The following is a 20,982-nucleotide window of genomic DNA, read 5'->3' on the forward strand; positions in this document are numbered from 1 at the left end:
GCTGGAGGTTGACTTCACCTCACCATCTTTTTAACTGTTAGCCTTTTTAATTAATTATTTTTCCATTCTTTTAGGCCTACTAATGTTACTATTGTAAGGCTCTTTAGCACCATTCCGAAGATTCAAAGTGAAATTAGATTAATATATATTCTTTTAAATAGTATGAAATAAATATAATATGATATATATTCAAGAAATTGACTTAAGACGATGGACGCTCTCCTTAAAAATTTTAAATTTTTATATATTTTGGATTTTTTATACCTTTTTATTGGTAATATGTTTTTTCTTAAAATTTTATAAACTTATTATACCTTAAAATTTTAACATAAAAATCATGTGTCCGTAGTTAAACATAACTACTCAAACTTTAATCTTTTGGAGAGAATAACATTTTTTTTACTAGGAACGTGACTTAGGTGGTGTTTGTTTTTATAGAGGTAAAAGGTCTGCAGTCTGCGGACCACATCTGCAGGCATTTGCAGCAGAAAAGGTAGACCAAAAGTTTACAGTATGCAAAAAGAAGACTGTTTATTTTTTAACGTCTGCAGACAGCTAAAATAAACTGAAAAATAAATAAACTGATTTTTTAAACTTAAAAGAGTTTTGCAATACAGAGATTTAAATAATTTTAGTTTTACAATACTGAAATTTAAATAATTCATACAACTACAATAATAATTTTTTTAGAAAAACAAACACCACCTTATTAATTCTATTATAAGTATCACATAATCACATGTATTATTAGTTTTATAGAATAAAATTTATAAATGATCATTAAATTATATGATTTTTTAAATATGCAATTATGTAATATTTTTAATTTTTTTTAAATATATATTCATAATTTATTTTTATAATTATATGATATTTTAGAAAATATTTTTTAATTTATCAAATTATTTATGATTATTTTTGATTTAATTGTGATTATATTTTAAAATTTTAAAAAACATAATTTATAATTTTTATATTTTAAAATCTTAATTATCAAACAATGAAATCAATTTTAATTAAGCAATGTGGTTTAAATACTTACATTTTGTATAAAAAGTTTAAATATAATTTAAAAATAACAAATCCAAAAAAATATTATATTAAACTTAAATCAAAATAATTAAAATAAATATAAAATTTTAATAATATAAAAAATTTATATGATATAAAATTAAATATCTATAATATAATATTAAAAAATTAATATTTAATTTATTTTAAAAATTAATATTAATATTAAAATTAAAATCATATAATATAAAATTAAATATAAAACCTCTTTGAAGAGATTAGAAGACGTCTGGAAACATAAGACCACGTCTGTGCCGCGCAGACCACGCGTAGACGTTAGAAGAGCTTTTGTTTTCTAAAAAATAAATGGTCTGTGAAGCCCAATATATATGCGCATGATCTGCGCGGCACAGACATAAGAGCTTTGCAGACCTTACACAGTAAAAACAAACACCACCTTAATAAGTTCATTTTTTCCATTTACATGATTACTCAAACACAACTAACCACGTGAACAATGTTTTTTTAAGCAATCAGTTAATTTAAGAGAGATTGTTTGATGATGTTATTAATTATACCTCAGTTATTAATTCAAAAGATATACTGAATAAATGCTTATAAATAAAAATTTTAAAAATTAAATCTAAAAAATATGGATTGAAATTACCAATCAAAATCAGATGTGCGACTCTATTCGATCCAGATTAGTCAGGACGAAGCTTTGGAACTGGAGGGCAACCGGAAAAAATATGGATTGAGAGCATAATTAAACATTGTTATAATAATAGAGTTGATTCAAGTGGTAAGAAATTTGATATCGCTTAAGCAAGTCTCGAGTTTGAGTCTTTGTATATACAGAAAATCCCCGTTTGAAGACTCGCCCACAAAAGTCAGGTGTACGACCCAGGTTGGTCCGGATTAATCAAGACTAAATCTTGGAAACCGGGAGGGCAACAAAAAAAATCATTGATATAACGTGGTAACAATAAATTTTAATGCAATTGTTAATTATGTTTAGGGAGACAAGACAAAGCGAGGACAACTTTTTTTAATGGTCTAAAGTAATTATAAAATAAAATTATTCAAAAATTTTAATTTATTGATAATATAAATACACCTTACAAATACATCAATTACCGTAAATTCACTAGAGTTTCACAAATCACAGTTCATGTATATGTTTCATCACTTTCATTGGTTCAACTCAACTTTGTGTGTATACTTTCATGGGTAGTAGATTTATTCAATTCCATTTGTAATCAATTTACTTTTTATTATTTACTTTCATTGTTATTCCTTTTTGTATGTTTGATGGAGAAAATGCAAGTGGATTTGCATTCTTGAAGTATTGAATAGCATGTGATATTTTTTGTGTGCTAAAAACTTAATAATTATGATTTTAATTTTATGTTAGTAATTTGAAAGAATTTTATGGACTAATGTTGTTGTATTTGATACTTTGATGAGAACTTTGTTTATATTTTGAATTATTTAGATTTGGTTATTGAATTAATTTTATTTAGTTTATTTTTATTATCATGTCACGTTAAAAAACCAATAATTTATTAACTTTAACAAATATAAAAATTTTATATGCAATAGTTACACAATTCAAGCTCAAGCATGAGCTCGAATTAAACAAGCTTAATTGAGCTGAGTTTGAGTACTAGAATAGGTAAACAAGCTTATCAAGCTCAAGCTTGAGCTTAAAAATGATGTTCAATCGAGCTCGTGCCCAGTATCAAACGCCGAGTCCTGAATCAAGCTCTAGCTTAGCTTGATTACACCACTATTCCTTTTGGCTTGTCCTTTCACCAAAAATATCAATTTGATTAGCTTTTAATTCCTTGTTTTTCTCTGGATTTACAGAAATGGTGGGACTTTCTGCTGGAGAAAAGCATTTCATACAAGGTGGAATTGCTCAAGACCTTCGTTTAGATGGTAGAAAAAGGTTAACCTACCAACCCATATATGTTGAAACTGGAATCATTCCTCAGGTCTGGAACCTTATCACAGTTTCCAAACCGATAACAATATACCTGTTTATCTTTCTTTTTTTAATTTGAATTTTCGTTGAAGGGTATTGTGACAAGCACATGGTTCGGCGAGAGTTAGGCTAGGTGCAACTGATGTTATTGCCAGTGTCAAGGTATTCTTCATTAGATGCCAAAATTTATAGTTTTTTGTTTTCTTCTTGTCTTAAGGTAATATGGTTTTACTATTTATGTTTTTGCAGGCTGAACTTGAAAACCAAGTGCATTGCAACCTGACAAAGGAAAGACTGCTATATTTGTTGATTGTAGTCCAACTGCAGCACCAATGTTTGAGGTGGTTTTGTTTTACCAGTGAAATCTTTTCTTTTTGTTGATTGAATTGGTTGAATTCAAATGAATATTTTTGTACTTCATTTGATTTCCTTGCTAATGTTTTTTGTAAAGAAAAAAAAAAGAATTTCCTTGTTAATGTTGATGAAGGTAATATTGTGATATTGCAATTTTGTTTACATAGAAGGTATAATGAGGGTTTTTATGATACTTATGCTTGAATATCCATGTATGCAATTGTTAATTATCTTCCTTGGATAACGTGATCTTTATGAAGAGTTTGTAAATGGCTAGTTCTCATCCTTTTGTAGTGGTGGTATGCTTAATGTGATTCTCTTCTTTTGCTTAAAAGAAAATGGGCATCTGTAATGTGGAAGGCCTACCGGTGTTCTAGTCTTTATGTTCTTTTCTCATTTTTGTTCATTCTACTATGTAAGATGACTTAGCAATGCTTGTCCATCTTTAATCCTCTTTTACGTTATTCATAATCCATTGCTCACTTTGTTTTATGCGTTAAAATTCTTGTATTTTATTTTTCACAGGGTAGAGGGAGCGATGAGTTGTTAACAGAGCTCTCAGTTGCTCTGGAACGGTGCCTCTTGGGTGGTAAAAGTGGAGCAGTTACACATTCTTACAAATGGTTATTCTCTGTACTACGTTGTTATTTTAAATTTCATTACTTTTCTTTAGTTTGAGTATGTAATTATCTTAGTCCGTATATTCCAGGAGCTGGAATTGATCCTACATCTCTGGTAGTTGTGGAAGGAAAAGTATGTTGGGATATCTATGTTGATGGTCTTGTTATTAGTTCAGATGGGAATTTGCTAGATGCCCTTGCTGCTGCCATTAAGGTAATGCCTATTCAAAATTGTATTCTTCTCTCTTGATTCGGGTTTAAATTTCAAATTAATGGCAAGTATTGGAAAGCAATTTTAAATGTTATTATTAGATGGAAATGAGTTCAGAATCATTCAAGCTCGAGTCTGTCTTCTATAGTTGTTTTGTCAAATACCATGAAAATTTGCAAAAGAATCAACTCGTAATGATTATCTTCTCGAGTTACCCGATTTTTATTTCAACATTTTGATCACCTGTATCCTATCTGGGTTGCTGACGTGAACTCAAGTTGTGTAGTGTTTACGTAAGTGCTTCACATTAAGTTACGGGTTGAAGTAAATAGCCTTTGTCCCAAAACTAATCAAAGTTCTTTTCTCCGTCTCCTTTTTTATTTCACCTTTGTAAAATGACTTTGGTTTTTGCAAAGGCTGCTTTAAGAAATACTGGCATCCCTAAGGTCGATGTTGCAGCTGAGATGGCAGGTGATGAACAACCTGAAGTCAACATTAGTGATGAAGAGTTTCTACAGTTTGACACATCCGGGATTCCTGTCATAGTTACACTAAAAAGGGTAAAGCAGTTTATCGGTTGGTGTCATTTTTGTCGATTGTCTAAAATATTTCCTGTCTGATCTTCATTTTCTTGCATTCCACTCTTTAATTAGGTGGGGAAGTGCTATATTGTCGATGCTACAGTAGAAGAGGAATCACAAATGAGCTCAGTTGTCTCCATTTCTGTTAACCGGAAAGGGCATGTTTGTGGTCTTACGAAATGGGGCGGGTGGGGCGGGGCGGGCCTAGATCCGTGTATCATTCTTGACATGATATCTGTAGCAAAACATGTAAGTGAGCAGCTAATAAACAAACTGGATTCTGAGACTGCTGCTGCTGAGGCTACTGAAGAGGAATGATGACTTTGTTTTCAAAACCTTTGTCATGAATGGAATTTATGGTTGTTGGACTTTTTTCCTTTGTAGATGGGGAGATGTATACTTTTGAAACCTGTCGTGTAATATTACTAATTGTTTATGGATTAAAAACACACCCAAGTAAATTAAAATTACTAACGAATACGAGTTTAATTCTATTCGCAGCCAACAATGAACAATTCTGGAATTGTTTTGAGACAGATGAATTTTGATATCTATTATTCAAGTTTACATGACTAGGTGGATAGCAATTTCTGATATCTGAATCAATTATTCCCTTATTGCTAAATGCAAAATTTATAAATAATTTTTATTTACTGGGTTCAAATCTTGAGAGTGCTGAGAAGTGAGAAGCAGCCCTTTAATCTTTTACAGTGGTATTTTATGATGTCTTCTACAATCTAGACATCCTACAGATTAAAAAGCTTATAATCGTTTTCCATGTGTATAGTTTACGTACCTACCTGTTCTCTTACACTGCATGCATCATGCACGTACAAAAGTATAATCCTAAGATATAGCTGTTGAAATCGACGTAACATACTGCTGACCTTTTCCTATTGGAGGTGATTTGAAATTTCAGTCTTTTCTTTGAATAAGATATACAACATCATCGTTTTTAAATTCTTGAACATCTCTTTTACTTTTTAATGTTGGATTAGTATATTTACCTCCCTGATTATAAAACAATATGATCACTCATAATTAAGCACAAACACCGTGAGCAGCAACCAGGAAACATCCTGGTTTCTTGACACGCCTTTGTATTATCTCCCAATACAATGAATTTGTTCAATCCAGTTTTGTTGATAGATTTATTGTATTTGGTCGCTTTGAGTACATTCTCTGCCCTTGTAAAGTCTTTGATGCACTATAATTTATCATGTATCTATGAATTTGAGATGGCTATAAAGAGTTGACTTCCCCACAAATTCAAGTCATCACGTAATTATCAGTAGCTTCAGTGGTTATAATTTTGTTTTCTTCTCCTTAATTTTGGAATTTTAAGACATTCATAGTTGAGGAGATACGACTCAATTTAGACTTTTTAGATTTTTACATTTTCCCTCAGTAGCTTCAATGGTTATTCAGCTTCCCACTAAACTGGGGCTTAATCAGCAATGGACACCTATAATACATCTATTAATTGATTTAGTAAAATTAAACATTAAATTTTCTAAAGAATCTCTACAATTTAAATTTTATCAAAAATAAAATAATCATTCGATGATAAATATTTATATAATTAAATCCAAATTAAATGATTAATAGATGGAGTATCATATTATATCATTTACATATATATGCCCCAAAGAAAATCTTTTAACGTTGGAGTAGGGAAATTGAAAGGGCATCATAATTCGTAATAATTACACAAGTAAGCTGAAGATTGCAGGAAGCTTTTAGAGATGGTGATACAAGATGGAACTTATTATTGGCAATTGAGCATTGGCTCCTCTAATTTGAAAGTGATGCTGCAACATGCAACCTGCAATCACGGTCTGCCATGTCCTTATCACACCATCAGCAGCAGCAGAACCAAATTTCCCAGCTTTAATTTATAATTTCCTTCTTTCCACTAATGATATATAGTAAGCTATGAACATGTGAAATTAATACATGAATTTGTTATATTATTGCTCGGTAGCCAACTTTATCACCTAGTTTATTGCTCTCACTGTTGTTTCAACTTCTCACTTAGTTTATTGCTCTCGCTGTTGTTTCAACTTTATTCATGTATTCCGTCCGGTGGATTTCAAATTTCCCATTCCCTCATCTTCTGGAGTTTTCACTTTCATTGAAAATTTTCAACATGCTTTAAAATTTATTAGTTGCACTTGTATAGTCAGTTAAACCCTAATAATCGATATTGTGTGTTTAGATTATCTATACTCAATTTAACTAAGAGATTTTATCTTAGCTCCTATATTTCATTAAAGATATTGTCAAAGTTTCAAATGATTCATACTATTCAACTATTCGTACAGAAAATTATTAAGAGATCACACAATATATAAATAGCCATGAGAAACCAACCCCAAGACATAAGATATTTTCGAATAATATAATATCACTCGATCATGTAAAACATTTTAGGACACAAATAATAAAAATTATTAAGGTTCAATTAATTGTCTTATGAACAACACTTCTAGAACATTTTACGAATAATCAATAGGTCGCACAACCATTTTAAGTCATGATCCCTTCTCCAAAATGGTGCAAACTACATCATTATTCATTAACTTACTCATATAATTGAGAGTATTCAATTGAGTATTATCTCATTAATATATACACAGTGAGCTTATATCTTTGCATCTAATATTCAATTGAGTGGTGGAAACACACTGGAATAATAATACTAATAATAATAATAATAATAATAATAATAATAATAATAATAATATTTGTTGCTCAATTCATATTAAACCACCTTATGTATTTTTTATTCAAGATTTGGGTTAGTCAATCATGGCATTCTTTGTGGGTTCCTTTAAGATTTTTAAAATGAATCTGGAGTTGTCCAGAAGAGAAGAGAAAGAGAGATTAGATTGGAGGGGTGGGACACCTTTTGATCCCCAATCAGAGCAAGGAGGGGATAAAATGAATTGAAACCAGCTGAATTCAATCAATCAACCCACCCACTTTGCCAACATTACCCATGTTCCCTACATAATGCTTTATTTTATTCCACATGTTAAGCATCCTCAAAATGCTTCATGACAACTAATATAAAATAAAACCTCATTTATATTCTACCATGATTATTTTATTCATACAAGTGGCCTTAAAACTTTAAGAGTTTTCCGTAAGATATCTAAAGGTTCATTAGAAAATAATTTCGTCAGTTTTTCTACTTAGTTACAGTCTCTCCATATAATTGCTATTAGTCTCACCATGGACTAAATCTATTATCTTACGGTGGATCTACCCATCTATCAATAAATTAATAATCATAACCCTATGACTAACATTAGCCACCGTATCATCTAGTATAATCAACCTTAGTACTAACATTAGACATCCTATTGTTTAATGTCAAGAACATATATACTCGCACAAACAAAAACGAAAGAAAAGAAGAAAAAAAACTTAAACCGTTATATTTATGGATAAAGTACACAAATGATCTTCGACTATAAAACATTGCTTTATTAAGTCTATCGACTATTAAAAGTTATAAAATGTTCACCTGACTGTTCATTATGCTCCAAACTCGTTCTTTTTCGTTAAAAATTGACAGTATTTTGAGTTGAACGTTAACATGTTGACTATGATATAATAAAATATGATCCCAAAATCTTAAACAACTAATATATCTCAGTTATCATGTTAACGTCTAGCTTAGACTTTCTTTATTTTTTAACGAAAAATGATGAGTTTGGAACATAATGAATATTCAAGTGATCATTTTGTAACTTTTAATAATCGATTGACTTAATAAAGTAATACTATATAGTCGAGCATTATTTGTGTACTTCACTTTATATATGAATAAGGAATAAACAAAATTATGACAGATTATATATCATAATAATATAAATATTATACAAAATACAAGAATCAACGAAAGCATGCCTACTTTAAATTCTTCTCCTAATGAGAAAAGAAATTAATTTGAACAGAATTTGGGACAGCATGAGAGAGATCTATTGGTGGACTTGGTTCCTCCAACGAGAGACGAAGCTATGGAGACATTGAAAGAACAAGACAATCTAGTACAGTTTCTAAAATTGTCCCTAAAGCTAACAAAAGTGGGTCCAAAACAATAACAACTGTCCAACACAAATGCTTTTTTTTTCCCTCACAATAATAAAATAGGTTGATGAGTTGAATCCTTGAAAAACATATGCTTTTGGAATAAAATAATGGCTTTGCCTGCTCTAAGAAGATATGCCCAGATCTCATTTACGACCCCTATAGTATATATGCTTATATCATTGCCCACTTCTTTATATTCCTTTGTTTAGCAACTAATCTCTCTTATTATAATTTAATCCCATTCTTAATAATATGATCAATTTTAAAACATTGCCCCCACTTCCCTTATTTTTTTCTTTTAAATATAAAAAATAAATGTAAATATATCATAATTCATGTATTATTTTAAAATTTAAATTATATCATACCATTAATTTTTATTTAAAATTTTAAAAAAAAAGTAGAATATACAAAATTGTTATGCCTCCGAAAAATTTCAAAACCTGTAAACTCTTTGTCAGTCGAAACTTTTAGATAAACCCCTCCGCTTATTGAAACCTTCAAGAGTTCAAACCTTTTGGGTATAATAGTAACATATCCTTTGAGCCAACTACATTATATACACAAGATAATATATCTTACAGACTTACGTGATTTACAAGAGTATAAGTCGTGACTGTTGAATTTAATTTAATCTAGTGACTTATAATAGTCATAATGATTATATGTCGATAGGTATATTTTCTTCTCTTTCTTTCTCATCTCTCTAATCGTTATTATTTGTTTTCTTCCCGCATTATTTTTTCTTTTATTCCTCACACACACAAAATAACTGATTAACCGTCATCTTTACATCGATTACGATTCTTCTTCAAAATTATATAAAAAATCACCAACAACTATTGATATTATCACTTATTTCTATCAACAAAACTAAATTTTAATATCTAAAATTATACTTATAAATTTAATATATTTAAACAAATAAAATACCTTTGTTGGTGGAGAGAAGTGTACGCACAAGGAAGTTTCATCCTGGAAACTGCTATATATATATATATATTTAAATAATGTGATGGTTAAAATTGTCAAATCAGTCCAACAAATCATGATTGATTAAAAATAGAAGTGGAGCTATTTTTCATGATAAGCTTGGAGATCAGGTGGAGCATCATTAATTAATTACTTGATCAATCCACTGGCAGGTTAGTTTGTTTAATTAAATAAAATATTTGCCTATTATGGGGTTTAGGGTTTAATTAAATTACTTGATCAATCCACTGGCAGGTTAGTTTGTTTAATGAAATAATACATTAAATAAAAAACATTTGGATATTATGGGATTTAAGACACAGTAAGGATTTGGGATATCTTGCAAAGTTGCAACTCATGAAGATTACGTCCCCTTCTTTCTTTGACTTTTTGAATTTCAGAGATTAGTATAATAATAATTTTGAGAATGGAATTTTTTTATATTGTTTAAGAGCTACCCTAATTGATTTACAGACCATATGATTCATCGTTTGAAATAATAAAAAGGGTAAACTACCTATTTGGTCACTCACCTATTACTTAATTTCAGTTTTGTTCATCTAACTATTATTTTTTCAAAATCACACTTAATTTTACGTTTTGGTTCTGTTTTGACCGCCCATTGTTAAAAAAATTAATGATTATGTTGACTTGACATTTTTTAACTTTTCAATGCTGACATAGAAGCACCGTATGATGAAACATCATCATTACAATTAATTTTTAACGATGGGTAATCAAAATAGAATCAAACTATAATTTTTTTTTAAATAATAGTTTGGTGACCAAAATAAAATCAGGTGATAGGTGGATGACCAAATAGATAGTTTACCCCGAAAAAAAAACAATGAAACCTCTTTGGTTGAGAAAGTTTGAAGTGTATCTACTACAAAATTGACAACTTTATTTTATTTTATTATTTAACCAATAGGAAAAGTTTTCAAAATTATTGAATTAGACGGCTGACTTTTCTTTCGATTTATTTTCATAATGACGCATGTTCGTGATTATTATAAAACTATTCATTGAATTCCTGGAAATCTTAGAGATTGGAGAATTACTATATAAAGGTGCACAAACCAAAACAATTCATAGTCATAGCATAGGCTCTTTTGATACACAAGAGAGATGGAGAATTATGCATGTGATGCCGAAAATGGTGAGAAAAAGCTTAGGTTATTCGGGTTCGAGTTCGATCCGAGTGCTAACAGCGGGTGCTCCGTGAAAGTTTGTGCCGAAGGAGACGAGAGCGTGAATTCGTCGAACACAACAGTTAAGGAGAAAAGCTCGGCGACAGTGGAGGCCGACGATAAGAAATTCGAGTGCCGGTATTGTTTCAAGGAATTCGCAAACTCGCAGGCACTTGGGGGTCATCAGAATGCGCACAAGAAAGAGAGGATGAAGAAGAAAAGGTTGCAGCTTCAAGCCAAGAGAGCCAGCCTCAACTGCTATCTTCAACCTTTTCAAAACAGTCTCGGTTTCGGCTCTCCGTGGCACTCTGGTACAGCTGCCGAAGAATGGCAAATAAGTTTCGGACAATCGGAGCATGATGTGTATGTTCATGACTCGAACCCATCGAAATGGCCAGCTCAAATGATCCCTTTCCAACAAGATTCATCCATGTTCACGTTAATACAAGCTGATCATCACAGATCTAGGGAAAACAGGCCTGTTTTCAAGCCTTCGTCGAAGCAAAACTGTAAATCGTTGGATCTTCAATTAGGCCTCAGCTTGCAGTCTACGATACAGAGTTCCTCTGGAAGTGGTATATAGCACCATACACATAGGGTACGGAGAAGGTACATAAACGGCGGCATGCGAGACCGAGGTGTAGCGCCCGTGTGAAATACGTATCCAAGACAAGCACGACGTGTATCCGGTACCGGTAGTTCTGGATAAGACATCAAAAAAAGAATATACGGTAAATATACGTTTGGAGACAATTGAAACATGTCTCGACAGGACTCAATATAGAACGAATGTTGCTTCTTTTCTGTATTTTTTCTCATATTTGATTGAATTTCGAAAAACAATAGATTTTAAGAAGAAATTAATTATATTTAATAAAAAAGTATTTATATTTACATTTTTATGAAAATATATTGTAAAAATATATTCTCATATCTTGCATGGATTGTATTTTTCATAATGCAACTCTATAACCAGTACCATTATTGGTAGAAGTTTGAGGTAGAACCCTAATACTCCAAAATCCTATTCTCCTATAAGCAAGTAGCTAGAGTTCTTTTTTTAATAAAAATTTATTTATTTACTTTATGAATATCGCCTAATAAAAAATATGCTAACTATTTGTTTATTTATTACTTGGAGTAATTGTCAATATACAACAACTAGCACATTGTTTTAGAAAGAAGAAAGGGTGAACAGTAAATTTTACCAGAGAATTAGACTGTTAATATTCTTTGGGGGTTTGGTTTTCTTTTAGCAGCCCTAGTTAATTTCAAATGGCTGGTACCAGTTGTCAATAGATTCCACAACAGTCTATCTTCAGTTATAAGCTGGTCTTTGCTAATCAGGAATGACTAAGCCTTTAGCTGATCAAGCAAGTTCTTATTTAGGGTTTATGCAATTAGAGATTTTTTTTCAATTATGAAAAGACTTGTCTCCCATTTCATACAAAAATAAGTCAGATTTTTATTTTTCTTTATAGAGTTTCATATTTATCTATTTATTTTAATGTATTTAATGTTTTATTTCTGAAAATTAAACTTAATTTGATTGCAACATTTTGTGCTTTTGTTACGACTTTATTCAAATTTTCAAAACATGATTTTTTTTTATTAATTTGGGATGATTATAATTTATAAGGTAGTATATGTTTAAAAGTTTTCAATCATTTGACAATGAACCCTTATATACTCTTGTGTATGTGATGTTCGAATCTAAGACCTTAATAGATAACAACAATTCTTTAATCATTAAAGTCGTTTAAGTCATGTTAAAACATGCTTGTTAATAATACAAGATAAATCATTAGTTAGTAATGCTTTTATTATTGTGTGATCTATTGATAGTATTTGTAAACATAGTTAAGTTTCGTTTGATAAGAATATTATTTTTCATTATATTTCAATATACGAGTTAAATTAAATTAATTTTATTTTGTAATTTTAAGATTTTCGTATGGTTTGTAAACTTATTAAAGAGATCTTATTGCTTACTTGAGTTTTGCATGTGCTTTTAGTTTTAAGTTTAAAATTATATTAATTATTGTATATTTTATAATAAAATATTTTAATAGTTACTAAACTCAGAGAGTCGATTCTATTTTGACCACCGAATTAAAAATATTATCAATTAGCTCATTCAACTTATTAAAATGCTATAATCAAGCCACTAATTGTTAATATTTAGTAGAATTATTGACTTGAAGTTAAAAGAGATTATAATTACAAATCTAGTATTTATTACTTATATATTCTATCAATTTAGACTAAATGGTGACACATATAATTATGACCAAATTGATAGAATGTGTAAATGATGAAGACTAAATATTTAATTATTTAATTTTTCATTGCCACATCAATAATTCTATTATTTGTTAACAACTGATTATTTGATTGATAACATTTTAATAGTTGAGTGACCTAATTAATTCCTTTTATTTCGATAATTAAAATAAAATCAACCATATACCTTAAAGACTGCTTGAGTTATGTAACCCCCTAGACTTGGCCCGGACGTCACGATCGAATCTCAAAGACCACAACAATAATTCAATTTAACAGAAATCATGAAACTTTCAAATTAAAACGTGCATCATCGGAAAATCAATATAAATTCATAAACAAAAATTAGAGTTCATAATACATACTATAATACGAGTTTAAAGTCCAAAATAAATAAAATAATTTAGGTTTAACTACACTGATGATCACTTTTGTTTGTATTTTGTCCACTTTTTGTCATTGATTTCAAAAAACATAAGATATAGTCACTTTCATTTTTATTTAATTAAGATATGATCACTTTCATTTTTATTTAATTAAGATGTAGTCATCATAGGTTAACTGATGTTAACAATTAACATAATATGTGATGTGATAGTATAATTACATATTTGTTCCATGTTATTTACACATTCTCTCAATTTAATCATACTTTTAAATAAATTTTAACATAAAATATTTTTAAATGAAAATAAAAATAAAAGATTTTAAAATTAAGTTAATAATAAAATATATTCAATAAGTCAATATATATTTTTTTAATTTAATATATATATAAAATATTATGAATTTAAGTATTTATACACTTAGATACAAAATATATACACCATGTTGTCTACTTTAGACCAAGAAATGGCCTTGGCATGACATGTGGTATCATTCGATTGGAAGATTAAATTCATTTTAATTTATTAAAAGCAGAACTAAATTGAGATAATATGTAAATAACTAGAACCAAATGTGTGATTATATCAAAATAGTTAACTGCTGTTAATGGTAATTAACTTGGGGTGATCACATCTTAATTAAATAAAAATGAAAGTGATTATTTCTTATGTTTTTCGAAATCAATGACCAAAGTGGAAAAAACACAAACATACACCATAGAACTGATCAAACAAATCATCAATGAGCGATAACGAGTATTTGTTCTTAATCGTTAACTTATTCAGCTTCCAATAATCAATACACAAGCGCAATGTACCATCTTTTTTCTTAACAAAAAGTATGGGAACTCCCTACGAAGAGGTATTAGGTTGAATAAAACCTCGATCCAACAACTCATACAATTAGACCTTGAGCTCCCTCAATTCATTAGGTGTCATGCAATAAGGTTCTATGGACACCAATACAATACCCATATATAGTTCAATCTCGAACTCTACTTCCCTCTCAGATAGTACATCAGATAATTCTTTCAGGAAAACATCCAGAAAGTCTATTACAGTACAAATTCGTTCAATTCCATAAGTACACTTTTTTAAATCCATAATATAAGCAAGATATGCTAGGACACCCTTCCAAATCATTTTCTCAGCTACCAAGGTTGATATCACATTAGACAGATAACCTCGTAACTAACCCATCAGAACAACCTCCCTATCATCATAAGTCTTCCAAATCGTTCTCTTACATTTTTAGTTCAAGATAACTCGATGTTCCTTCAAGTAATTGATAATAAGAAATAAGATTGAACTCATTCAACGAAAATTCCATAAGATTTGTCAGAAAGGTCTCTCTACATAGCTCGAGAGGATAATTTTGATAGATTTTGTAACCATTATAGATTGACAGACATGAGACTGAACAGTAACAAGACAAGTAGTGGGCTCAATCGGATGTCAAAATTATGGGTTATGAAACTCGCAACGTACGAATGGGTAGACCCGTCATCAATCAAAGCAAAAATAATAAACGTAATTAATGATAAAAGAACTTGCAATAACATTTGGCTCATCATGATCCTCACAATGTCTCTTAGCATAAACAAGAGCAGGTTATCTGGTCTCTAACCTTATAGAACATCTACCCTGAGTAGATCGTCCCCTACTCAAAGAACTCGTTGTATGACCAGATGAGGCATGTTGATTTTAATTATGACTCTATGGTGTCTGAAATGATCCTTGAGAATGAGCAAGAGTCTGATATGTCGGAGTAAGTTGTGGGCAATCTCTTAAAATATGCTCGATGTAACCACACCTAAAACACACTCTCAATTTTTTGCTACACTTACCATCATGTTACCTACTATGGTAATTACAATTAGGAACAACTCACTATGCATAAGAAACACCCCTACTTTTAGACTGATTAGAAGAAGTAACATGTCTAGACCCAAATCAAATCCCAAAGTGTCATCCTTCAAATGCTTCTTAAGACAAGCAGAGACCATCAGAACTTGATTGATTCCTTTTATAGTTTCGTTATTCCCTACTAAGATCTTATATATCATTGGCACTCTTAGCTCAATCCTGAGCTTAACGAAGTCCCTCCCATGATGGGTAACTATCCTGCTACAGATCCCAACACGTAGACCTTTCTCAAATAGTAAACTCTTTTCTTCCTCGGTAGTGATAAGTCTAGTAGCATACTTAATGAGACATAAAAACTCAAGCTCATAATCCTGAACTAACATATCACCTATTTGGATCCATTTTCATGTTTTTACCATATTTGGCCATATAATGGCTACCAACAAATTGACTATGAAAAACTCATAAGTCCATTGATCCCTTGAAGTAATCATCTTCACTAAATTCCACCAACTCAGGGTAACATCCTTCAGTAGAAAAACAATAGCCTGAAGTCTCCAATCAACCGAATAATCTATCTTATCTAGAAGATGCTCAGTATCCTTAATCTAATATTCCCCAATAGACGAGGATAATCAAGTAAGCGCTCTAAAGTACTCTACCCTGTCACGCAACATAGTTAACAAAACAATAACGGTAGTATCCTCTGGCTGAACCCCAACAGATCTCTGAAGTAAACGCAATACAACTCGACCAACAACAACATTCTCTAAATCATTAATAAATCTGCCTCTAATGGCAAACGTGTGCTCAATATTGTTATTCGGATAAGAAAAATGAAACGCTCGAGTATGTCTCTAAGACGAATAGACATCATGAACTGGAGGATCTTTATCAGTATTAGTTATTCGACCTCCACGACCCTTAACGCTACCATATCTACTAGGCAATACAAAAGGATATCGACCTCTACAGGGTGAAATACCATCTGCTGAATCTGAAATAAAAGAGTACACATAAGCTAAATTCAGATCCAGTACTAGAGTCTCAAAACAAAAATATTCATATTTGAAAACAGAAAAGATTAAAAATCATTTAACAGAATTTACAGTCAAAACGGATTTTAGAAAATATTTCTCATACCCAAAACTTTTCGATGCATGCAAAAATTATTTTATAGAGCCATATAAAATTTGACAGGTAACATAATCCAATAGTTAAACCTAAGCTTTGATACCACTAAATGTAACCCCCTAGATTCAGCCTGGACGTCACGACTGAATATCAAAGACCACAAAAATATTTCAGTTTAACAAAAATCATGAAACTTTCAGGTTAAAACATGCATCATCAGAAAATCAGTACAAATTCATAAACAAAAATAAGAGTTCATAATACATACTATAATACGATTTTAAAATCCAAAGAAGATAAAAATAATTTAATATCCCAACATCTCATAAATAAATATAAAGTTAACGGAAAAGAAATAACATAAAAACTAAAAATATTTGTATAATGTCTTTAAAGGAAATGAGTTACTAAATGATCCTCCAAGTACCGGTCATAGTCCTCATGGTCTAAGGAATCTGAAAAGACATAAACTAGAAAGTGAGCTATTAAGTTGAATTTGTCCTCTACAGTAAAACATATATTGATAACATGTCATAAATAAACTAGACATGCCATAAAGACGTAATTTAAAATCAGACAACAATAAACCCATTGACTATTATTAGGGGTTATAACAGATAGTTCATACAACTTACCTTTCACCATGAATAACATGATGGGAACATTCCCTCCGAAGAGGATCCTAGTCAGAAACAAAAATCAGAATGGGGGTATAACCCTTCAGAGAGGATCCCAGGACGAGGATTTAATCCCATGAAGAATCAGGACGGGGATATAATCCTGGATGGAGATATAATCTCATGCAGAATCAACACGAAGATATAATCTCATGCATAATCAAGGTGAGGATATAATCTCATGCAATATCAGGACGAGGTTATAATCTCGTGTAGAATCATAAATGCGTCCATATACATATTAAATATGATACAACATTATTCAAAAGTCGGACATATCACAAACACACACATATATATATATTCAGTTTACGAACATGCTTAAAGATAGTAACACACAACATAATAGCATAACATATTAATTGTATCGAACATATTAAAGGGACACACCTATAGCAGCTAATCGATACTAATTAAGCCTTACGCTTCCCACGACCGATAATACTAGGTCATGCGGAATGAATACCTAATAATAACACAATATTAAGTGAATACCAAATAATACATCTAAACAGAAATAGACTTTAATCCACTGTTTAATACTTATGCGTATCTCGAGATAAACATGAGAAATCAAACTGAGCTGAGCGAGAATGGTCAGGATCTACTGGAGAGTAATGTGGAGATGCGAAAGCACCTTTAAAAATAACACCAAAACGTGAGTCCAAAATCTTACAAATTACTTAACATAATTAATACTTTAAATGATAAATGACACAAAACAAGGTTTTTAGGTCAAAATTTTACAAAACAAACTCAGGGCGTCGAAAACATAATGATATAGGTTTTAGAATAAAAGAGTCAAAGTCAATGGTCAAAGTCAATATTTAACGGTCAACGATCAACGGGTCAGGTCAAAGTTCACAGGTCGGATCAAAGTCAATGGATCAGGTCAAAGTCAACGAGTTAATAGGTCTAGTTTGGTCAACCGGTCTAAGGCCAGTTCGGGCAGCCAGATCGATTCAACGATTTGAACTTCCCAAAATAGTCTCACACGCACACGGTGGTGTGTAGGGGCTCGTTAGGTGGCCTACGATGGTTGAAAAGATTGGTGTAGACGAGGTTTTTAACGAACCTGAATATTCAATCTTCCCCTATTTTAAACGGCGGTGACGAACAACAAACCGAGGGCACCAGACGAATAACGATGATGAGGAGCACAATGGTGCCAGCGGTGACAACCACGACGATCGGACGGTAACAAAAAGACCCAAAATGCACACTAACGATAGGTGAAAGAGTGAGAAAGCTAGAGAGGGATTGTGATATGGTTGGGGGCAAAGAAAAGAAACAGAATGAGTGAGTATTTGAAATGCCTTAAAATTTTGGGTAAATTACTCACTAGGTCATCATAATTTTGAGAATCTCACACTTACTATTTCTTAAAATGATGAATTTAACCCAAAAAAATAAAGATGTGGCAAGTTAATTGCCCTATAATAATTACGTTTTCCATGCACCAATTTTTCTTTTAAAAAAGCAAAGGATCAAATCTTATAACGTCTAAAGCCATGTTTTTAATAATGTTTTATTATATCAACTAAGACGTGGACAATTATATATTTTATTAAGTTAAGGTGATTACAAAGTATAATTTGTTCTAAATACTCTCAACCATTTAATAATGAATATTCAATTACCAGATGCATACGTTTGTGCTTGAACCCGTGATCTCTAAGAACAACAACGATTCTTATAACCACCGAAATAAGTTGGTTCGTGCAACAATTATATATTCGACCAACTATTTAATTGCCCAAAAATCAGCTATTTAGATTTGCTTAACAAAATAGGGTAAAACTACACGTTTAGTACCTAAACTATCAGTTTTGTTTCAATATAGTACCCCAAGCTTTTATTTGTTTCAAAACTATACCTAATGTTTACTTTTTGTTTCATTTTAGCACCCCACCATTAAAATTTTAACAATCATTGTTTATGGGTAAATTATATCACTCATCACTCAACTATCTTCTCACTCCTATTTTGGTCACTAAAGTTTAAAAATGTTCAATCATAGCATTGTTAAGTATTTAACAACAAAATGATCAAAATATGAGCAAATAAAAAAAATCAATGAGTAAATTAAAAACAAAACTTAAGTGACTAAAATAAAAATGAGAAAATTGAGTAATGGAATTTGTAATTCACCCTTTAAAACAACGGTTAGATATACACTTAAGTTGTTTATTTCTCTCATTTTGTTCTCTACGAAATTGATCAGTTGAACCTTTAAATTTATATATATGAAAACGAAATTGTCACATGATAAAAATTATGTTTATACTTTAAAAAAAACTGTTTCCTTCGCTTATATTGTTAGAATATAAACAATATCAGCGGTCCAAGTAAATATAATAATATTACTAATAGTAATATATTGGATACGTGAAGGAGATTGGCATGTATTTGTATACTCCACCCTTTAATTAATTAATAAATTAGTTGATTAAAATAAGGCCATGATATGTTAACCTTTGTAAGCATGCTTATACAAATAATTAAATGGTCACATTACAAACATCATTTCCATATAATTTGGCCAAGAAAAACTGCAACATATATCATATATAAAAGCGAAATAAAAGAGAAAATCACGTTAGCCATATCCATAGGGATACTATATAGTATGCAATGCATTACTTAAACAAATTCTTATGAAATATAAAATTTATAATACCGACAAAAAAAGACGTATATATTTAACAAATTTTGAATACATTTAAAATTGAGTATGTTTGTGTGTGTATATTCAAATGTTGGATATGGTCAATTTAGTGATTAGATATTGAATCATAGTATCTACTACACATTTAAATAATTATAGGGTAAATTATTTATTTGGTATCTCAATATTTAAAAATCCTATCAAATTGGTCCTCATTTTAATTTAAAATAATTTAATAATTTATTATTACTTTAATACTATTTTATTATTAATTTTTTAAATATTAGGGATTTATTAGATTATTTCGAATCAGGACCAATTTGATAGAATATATAAGTTTTGAGACTAAAATTATTATTATACCATGTCATACCACCATTTCCGCTAAGTTGACGGTTAAAATTAACAATATGACAATGATATATAAACAAAACAATTTTTTTAAGTAGCCGGGATATATTCATTTATTGAAAACTACATCAACAAACGTTTTACCAATTACATATTGAAACAATACAGTCGTGATTATCATAAATAAAATATAACAATGGCCGCCTAGTGATAGCGTACTAAATAAAAACATGAACAAGTGAATCAACAACATACATAAACCGATTATACCATCGGCTCCAAGCATCAAACATGGAATAGAAAAACTTGAAGAATAACAAAAAAGGCCAAAGGAAAAAGCGATCTCCCCTTGGCAATCCCAATTGGCACATATATGCAATAACCAACGAATCGTCTTGTACAAACGAACAGAGGAACTAGACATCGAGAAAGCAACCAACCACAAATTCATATAAAATCACAAACCGATAAAAAACCAATAAAAACATGCAACGAAAGTCCATAAACACGGGTAACCATGATACCCTTTTATCAAAATGGACTAAGAGAAACATTATTATTGAACTAAGTTAAACTAACATTGAAAACTA

General features: G+C 30.5%; 1 protein-coding gene and 1 pseudogene across 1 annotated transcript; both read left to right on the top strand.

The window, feature by feature from the left end:
- The first annotated feature begins 2,881 nt into the window (after nucleotides 1-2,881).
- On the top strand, nucleotides 2,882-5,123 carry LOC120206507 (annotated as a pseudogene).
- Nucleotides 5,124-10,916: 5,793 nt separating this feature from the next.
- Nucleotides 10,917-11,806, top strand: LOC120206460 (zinc finger protein 3-like). Its single transcript, XM_039206105.1, has one exon. The coding sequence runs from the start codon at nucleotides 10,966-10,968 to the stop codon at nucleotides 11,608-11,610; it is 645 nt and encodes a 214-aa protein (XP_039062036.1). The 5' UTR covers nucleotides 10,917-10,965; the 3' UTR covers nucleotides 11,611-11,806.
- Nucleotides 11,807-20,982: the final 9,176 nt, after the last annotated feature.

This window comes from Hibiscus syriacus, unplaced genomic scaffold, assembly GCF_006381635.1.
Source record: "Hibiscus syriacus cultivar Baekdansim isolate YM2019G1 unplaced genomic scaffold, ASM638163v2 tig00013808_pilon, whole genome shotgun sequence".
Taxonomy (NCBI): domain Eukaryota; kingdom Viridiplantae; phylum Streptophyta; class Magnoliopsida; order Malvales; family Malvaceae; genus Hibiscus; species Hibiscus syriacus.